This window comes from Apium graveolens, chromosome 10 (genome assembly GCF_009905375.1).
Source record: "Apium graveolens cultivar Ventura chromosome 10, ASM990537v1, whole genome shotgun sequence".
Taxonomy (NCBI): domain Eukaryota; kingdom Viridiplantae; phylum Streptophyta; class Magnoliopsida; order Apiales; family Apiaceae; genus Apium; species Apium graveolens.
In genome coordinates, this window is record NC_133656.1 from 239,906,038 (window position 1) to 239,913,813 (window position 7,776).

At 38.0% G+C, this 7,776-nt stretch overlaps 2 protein-coding genes across 2 annotated transcripts; both read right to left on the reverse strand.

Moving 5' to 3' along the window:
- Nucleotides 1–2,470: 2,470 nt before the first annotated feature.
- Nucleotides 2,471–4,584, reverse strand: LOC141692171 (uncharacterized). Its single transcript, XM_074496907.1, has 4 exons — nt 4,241–4,584; nt 3,886–4,123; nt 2,853–3,639; nt 2,471–2,742 (listed from the first exon to the last, which is right to left on the reverse strand). Exons 1-4 carry the CDS (start codon nt 4,582–4,584, stop codon nt 2,471–2,473), a joined length of 1,641 nt encoding a protein of 546 aa, XP_074353008.1.
- A 1,477-nt stretch (nt 4,585–6,061) lies between these two features.
- Nucleotides 6,062–6,730, reverse strand: LOC141692172 (uncharacterized). Its single transcript, XM_074496908.1, has one exon. It carries the CDS (start codon nt 6,728–6,730, stop codon nt 6,062–6,064), a length of 669 nt encoding a protein of 222 aa, XP_074353009.1.
- Between the last annotated feature and the right edge of the window lie 1,046 nt (nt 6,731–7,776).

A 7,776-nucleotide genomic window follows, 5' to 3' on the forward strand; every position in this document is an offset into this window, starting at 1 on the left:
CAACCAATATGTATGTACTTGACAACCAGTAAAAATAGTTGTATTAAAGGTCTTAAAACATCTTCATTTTGATAACCCACACTAGTAGAACTTAGAAGTGACATTCAGTTTTTAACGCAAAGTAACCATTCATCTTGAATTAATGGAACGAGGAGAATGTATCTGAAAAACTTAATTCTAGTAACAAATTTATCTGCTGAGAAACTGGCTGTTTTATTTCTTCCAGGTTATTTCTAAGGAAAATATATCAAGTCAGTTGTTGTGTTGATCAGGTTTCACATGGGAAGACAGCCACTAATAATTATAGCAGATGTGTTGGAATCGTGTATGGGCTTTTACACCTAAACTTTGATAATATTAAAGTACAAATACAATAACACTACACTTTTATTTTGACGAATAATAAAAGTACAACACATAAAGGCTACAGCTTTGTTTCTTTTCTTACAACAAAAAGCTTCTGCTTTTTTTTCTTCTGTTTTTCCTCTCTCGGTGTGTGTTGTTGTTTTACTAATACTGGTAGAACTGCTATTTATAGGCTCTAAAATGCTTATGTCATCGCTTACATATGTTGCTATATGTTTTCCCATGCAGCCTACCAAAAACAACTGTCACCTTTCAAGCTGTTCTTATTTTTCTGCAGTGCCCACCTTAATTTCAGGAGTTACTATTTCTTTCTTTGACCAAGCCTTCTGGATAACATCTTCTTGAGGTTAATAGCCTACCTTATTTTTTGGACATGATTCCAAGACCTGTAGCTTGTTATTATTGACCATGAAAAACTGCTGTATTTTCTTCTTTTCTCATGCACAACCATCTTTTATTTCTCCCATGTACAGCTGCCATTTTTCTAACTTATAATTTTCAACTGCTTTGTTTTATTCATTTAATATCCTGATGGAGAGTTTGATTTTTAACACTCCCCCTCAAACTCGACTTTGCATTCCGAGCTTATTTTTCATTTCGTAAAACACATCCGGCTTCAATGGTTTTGTGAAAATATCCGCTAAATTTTCTTCAGTCCTGCAGTGCACCAACTCCACAATTTTCTCATTCACTTGTTCGCGAAGACAATGATACTTAATATTGATGTGCTTGCTGCGACTGTGTGACACTGGATTTTTCAAGAGAGAAATAGCGGATTTATTATCCACATAAATTTGAACCGGACCTTCCTTCGCAATATTTAACTCGCCCAATATGTAGCCTAGCCACATAGCCTGACATGCGCATGCTGCTGCTGCCATGTACTCCGCCTCATATGTTGAGAGGGCAACTGTCTGCTGCTTTTTTGATGACCACGAAAATATTGCTGAACCAATATGAAAAACATAGCCTGAAGTGCTTTTCCCGTCATCCAAGTCACCGCCATAGTCACTGTCTGAGTAGCCAACTAATTTTGAATTTTGAGAATGCGTGTAAAACAGACCTTGATCAAGTGTACCTTTTATGTACCTCAAAATCCTTTTAGCTGTCATGAAGTGATCTTGTTTCGGCTTTTCCATGTACCTACTGACCAATCCAACTGCATACATTATATCTGGACGAGTAAAAGTTAGGTACCTCAGACTTCCAACCAAACTTTTGAACAACGTCGGATTTACCGAATCCCTTGTTGAATCAACTCTGAGCTTTATGCTCGGTTCTGCTGGCGTGCTTACTGGCTTGCATTCCTCCATTTTGAACTTCTTTAAAATTTGCTCCGCATATTTTTTCTGAGACATAAAAATCCCATCTTTCTTTTGCTTCACCTCGACTCCAAGAAAGTATGACATTTGACCAATATCTGTCATCTCAAATTCGTTAGTCATAACTTTCTTAAAATCATCAAACATACCAGGGTTGTTTCCTATAAAGATCATGTCATCCACGTACAAGCACACGATCATAATATCTCCCCCTGAATTTGTCTTTGTATAGAGGGCATGCTCGTATGGACTCTTCACGAAACCATTTTTCTGAAAATATTCATCAACCCTTGTATTTCATGCTCGCGGAGCTTGCTTCAAACCATATAATGCTTTTTTCAGCCGATAGACTTTATCTTCCTTGCCTTTATGAACATATCCGGGAGGCTGCTCAATATAGACTTCTTCTTCAAGATAACCATTCAGAAATGCCGACTTCACGTCCATCTGAAAAATCTTCCATTGATTTTGAGCGGCAATTGCTGTAAGAAGTCTGATGGTGTCAACTCGTGCAACTGGAGCAAACACCTCATCATAGTCAATGCCATATCGCTGCTTGTAGCCTTTAGCCACTAGCCTCGCCTTGTGCTTTTCCACTTCACCATCCTGATTTGTCTTTGTCTTGTAGACCCACTTGACGCCAATTGCTTTATATCCTTCTGGAAGATCTGTGAGCTCCCATGTATCATTTTTCTTGATTGCGCCAATTTCCTCATCCATGGCTTTGTTCCATTTGCTTTCTTCAGAAGCTTCCTCAAATGTAACTGGGTCACATTCAGCCATTAACAAAATAAGGAATAATCAAACGTTGTTTGTACCGGACTTGTAGCTTCGTAGATATTATCCAGACTCCGTATCTTTCGTGGTGCTCCCCCTGAACTGCTGCTTCCTCCCATGGATGGCGTTGATCCAAAAGTTTGTTGATTTGGACTTGGTGGAGGAGTTTGATCATCGTCTCCGTCATCTTCAATGTTCCGGTTATCACCGTCATCGTCATCACCATTGAAAAATAAACCAGCAACTTTTCTTTCATCCTCGCTCCATCTCCAGTAATCTGATTCATCGAACTCAACATCTCGAGAAATGATTAATTTTTCGTTAGGGGATTGTAGAGTCTGTACGCCTTGCTTCTTTTGTCATATCCGGTAAAGATGCATTTCTCGCCTTTATCATCCAGCTTCTTCCTTTTCTGATCGGGAACGTGGGCATAAGCAATACACCCAAAAATTCTGAGATGTCCAACTGATGGTTTGCTCCCGCTCCATGCTTCATTTGGAGTTTTATTTCTGACACTTTTTGTTGGACATCGATTCAACAAATAAACTGCACATAGAACGGCTTCGGCCCAAAAAGTTCTCGGTATGTGCTTTGCTTTCACCATGCTCCTTGCCATGTCAAGAATAGTGCGATTCTTTCTTTCTGCAACGCCATTTTGTTGAGGAGTATAGGCCGTTGTCAACTGATGATTGATTCCATGTATTTTACAAAAGCTTCTGAACAGATTAGAAGTATACTCGCCTCCTCTATCTGATCTGAGTACCTTTAAATAATGACCACTTTGCTTTTCTGCCAGTGCTTTGAACTCCTTGAATTTATCAAGAGCTTCTGACTTTTCTTTGATGATATAAACCCAACTTTTCCTGCTAAAATCATCGATAAATGTTAGGTAATATCTATTACCTCCAAGTGATGAGATATCAAATGGACCAGCAATATCTGTGTGAACAATATCCAATGGCCTCCTGGCTCTCCATGATTTTCCAACGGGAAAACTTTGTCGATGTTGTTTTCCCTTTACACATGCTTCACACAAATTTTCTGGTTCATTGATTTCTGGCAAACCGTCCACCATTTTTGTTTTTGACAATAATTTCAGGCCAGAAAATCCAAGATGACCATATCTCAAATGCCACAACCACGAGTCATTTTTAATGACCGACTTTAAGCACTTCTGCATATTCGTTTGCATATCAAGCGTAAACAATCGATTCTTTGACATCTCCACATTTGCAATCAATTCCTCAGCTTGATTTCTGATGATGAGGGAATTGTCCTGCATCTATATATTATATCCTTTCTCCACAAGTTGGCCAAGACTGATAATATTATTTTTCAATGCAGGAATATAATAAACATCATTTATATATTTCTTTTCACCTTTCTTTGACATGATCGTGACCATACCTTTTCCTTTCACCGGAATCTTTGACGAGTCACCAAAAGTAACTTCTCCGCTGATGGTGTCGTCAATCTCCGTGAATAATTCCTTGTGACCAGTCATGTGATTACTGGCCCCTGAGTCAAGATACCAAACATTCTTCTTGCTTTCCTCGTCTTCTTTGTAAGTGAGGAACATAGCAGTGCCAACATCTTTGTCTTCTTTTGCTGCTGCAAAATGGCTTCTTTCTTCCACCTTTGGTGCTCTACACTCATAACTGAAATGACCATATTTATTACAGTTATAGCACTGATATTGAGACTTATCACCTCGTTGTTGATATCCGCCTCGTCCTCGGCCTCTAAAATTTTGACTACGACCAGATGGATGATACCTTTCAGATGTCTGGCCTCTATTGAAAGACTGCCTTCCTCGTCCTCGTCCACCACGGTAGCCACCTCTAAAGCCACCTTTACCACGTGCATAACTGCTACTGCCAGAACTGTCACCAATGGACACCTTACTTTGCAACGCCTTTTCCAAATGGCTTACATCATCATACTGGTTCATTCGCTGCTCGTGGGCTTGAAGAGAACCTACGAGCTCATCAATAGAAATCGTGGACAAGTCTTTTGATTCTTCGATAGAAGTAACAACATAATCAAATTTTCTTGTTAATGAACGGAGCAACTTTTCTATGACCCGAACATCGTCGAGACTTTCACCATTTCTTTTCATCTCATTTGCCACCGTTTTTAAACGCGTAACAAATTCACCAATATTTTCAGAACTCTTCATCTTCAAATTTTCGAACTCCCCACGTAGTACTTGGAGACGAACCTTTTTGACTTTCTCGACACCCTGGAATGATTTCTGCAGAATCTCCCACGCGTCTTTCGCCGTTTTTGCATTTGAAAATTTTTTCAAAGGTTGATTCGTCAACTCCTTGAATAATTGTATATAACGCCTTTTTATCTTTTTTTCCGGTCTCTTTCAAAATCATCTTCTCAGCATTTGACAGGGCTGCTTCAGCGGCTGCATCTGTGGGCTCGTCATACCCGCTTTCGACAATATCCCAATTATCATAAGAACCGAGTAATACCTTCATTTGAATACTCCAGTTCCCGTAATTTATACTCGTCAATTTTGGAATATTTGGTTGCACCATCGTCGCCATTTTTCACGAACGGAACCTTAGCTCTGATACCACTTGTTGGAAACGTGTATGGGCTTTTACACCTAAACTTTGATAATATTAAAGTACAAATACAATAACACTACACTTTTATTTTGATGAATAATAAAAGTACAACACATAAAGGCTACAACCTTGTTTCTTTTCTTACAACAAAAAGCTTCTGCTTTTTTTTCTTTTGTTTTTCCTCTCTCGGTGTGTGTTGTTGTTTTACTAATACTGGTAGAACTGCTATTTATAGGCTCTAAAATGCTTATGTCATCGCTTACATATGTTGCTATATGTTTTCCCATGCAGCCTACCAAAAACAACTGTCACCTTTCAAGCTGTTCTTATTTTTCTGCAGTGCCCACCTTAATTTCAGGAGTTACTATTTCTTTCTTTGACCAAGCCTTCTGGATAACATCTTCTTGAGGTTAATAGCCTACCTTATTTTTTGGACATGATTTCAAGACCTGTAGCTTGTTATTATTGACCATGAAAAACTGCTGTATTTTCTTCTTTTCTCATGCACAACCATCTTTTATTTCTCCCATGTACAGCTGCCATTTTTCTAACTTATAATTTTCAACTGCTTTGTTTTATTCATTTAATATCCTGATGGAGAGTTTGATTTTTAACAAGATGTAGAGAAGTTGGAATTAAGAAATTCAAATACTTCTCCAACAGAAGCATCCCCTCTGCTGGGAAGACAAATGCACGTACAAAAGAGTCTAAACTGAGTCGAGTCACATCCCAAATGATACAAGAAACAAATGTTTACTCCTTTAATGAAGTGATCAATCGCATAGGCTTACCAAGTGGACAAGTTTGGTTGTCTGTATAAATGGACTTCATTCCTCGAAGCCAAACCATATTTGGTGTGTATGTAAAAAGATTTGACAATTGAAAGGCATCTTCACCGAGAAGACACTTGAACGTTTTTGTTTTGTGATTATAGCAGCGGATCTTATGATTTTCAAAGAATACAATCTCCTCACCGTACTTGAAACCTTGTTGCAGGTACTGAAACCGTTCAAATTATTCAAAGGGGCCAACCTGATGCGTCTTAATCCAAGCATCACATCCCGTTTCCTCGTCCAAACAATACACATCGAGCTTACCAGTTGCAGATGGTCGATATGCCAACAAAGCAAGAAGATCTCTCATTCTATATTCACGACTTTGTGCATCAGGGATAAACTCGGGCAACCACTTGAACTTGTTACTCGTAGCATCAAACTTGAGCGCAATCAAAGATTTAACAAAGTTTTTCTTAACGGATGGATATGTTCCATAGAAACAAGTCGTCCCAAATGTCAAAAGCTTGATCTCATCGTCTGAGTACGTAGAATATGTCCAATAAGGACAATCCTTCACATAAGTAGCCGGAACAAATATTGATTTCTCATTTTTCTCCATAAGAAGCTCATGATGAGGAACGGATAGTTGAATCCATGAAGTGGAATTAGAGGAGTAAACAGCACAAAAGTCTAACAACGAATAGCAGACTACGACCTTGTAATCATTACTGACAGGATCAAAACCGGCTCCAATTAGAGTTGGATAACGACTATAACCAGGTTCTGGTGGCAGATTAAATTCCATAGATTGGCGAATTGCGGGGTTCCATAGAGACACTCTTTTAGGGCAAACAAGTAGACAGACTAAGCCATTAACGGAACCAATCAAAGAGTAACCATTACACATGTAAAGTCATATACTTTAATAGATCATTAGATCCCAGTGTTAGGATTACAGTGGAGCCTCCTGCTTTAACGTTTAAACCTGGGGAGGAAAAGGAGTTTGTCTTGAGTGTGGAAATTCAACCACATGAAGATAAAGGGCTTTACGTCTCTGCAATGTTGAAGTGGGATCCAGACGAGGATGGTCAATCAGTTTGTAGCCCTATCCATCTATACCATCATAGTATGCTTGACGAGCCTGTATGGTATGACAAGCCAGAAATTCAAGTGTCTACACCTGTAGACTTTAACTTTTGCTAGACAATTTTTTCCCCGAGGCTTAATCTTTTGTTGTATGAGAATGTATGATAAGAACAGTTCCCACACATCAAGTCTAGCAAAAAGTTTTTACATATATCTAACTCATGCGTGTTATAGTTACTGTGATGATAACAAAAGGTTCATCTAGGTACATATCAGATCTAGCTTCATATTTATAACTATATCTAGAGATGTAGCTACCTAGCTAGATGTTTATAAATTTTAGTTATATTTATAAAAGAAAGTAAGGATGATATATATATATATATATGTAGGTATACTGTTGGAGAAAAATCCGAAACTAACAAAACCGTAACTGCACGTGCGTACGTGAGTACGGGGCAAGTACGGGTCGAACCACAGAGAATGCGAATCAAGTTTTTAATTTAATAAACTAACAAAAACAATTAACTATCACTCAAAAATATCACTTTTAATAGATCTAAGGAACGGATTTTACATATATATAGGTATACTGTTGGAAAAAATCCGAAACTAACAAAACCGTAACTGCACTGACGTAGTGAGTACAGGGCAAGTACGGGTCGAACCACAGAGAACGAGAATCAAATTTTTAATTTAATAAACTAACAAAAACAATTAACTATCACTCAACAATATCACCTTTAATAGATCTAAAGAACGGATTTTATTGGTTAAACACGAATATCTTATCATAAACATATATTTTTAATAACAAATAAATTCACAAGTATTTAGAGTAAAGACATCCAATGACTCCAAATCAAG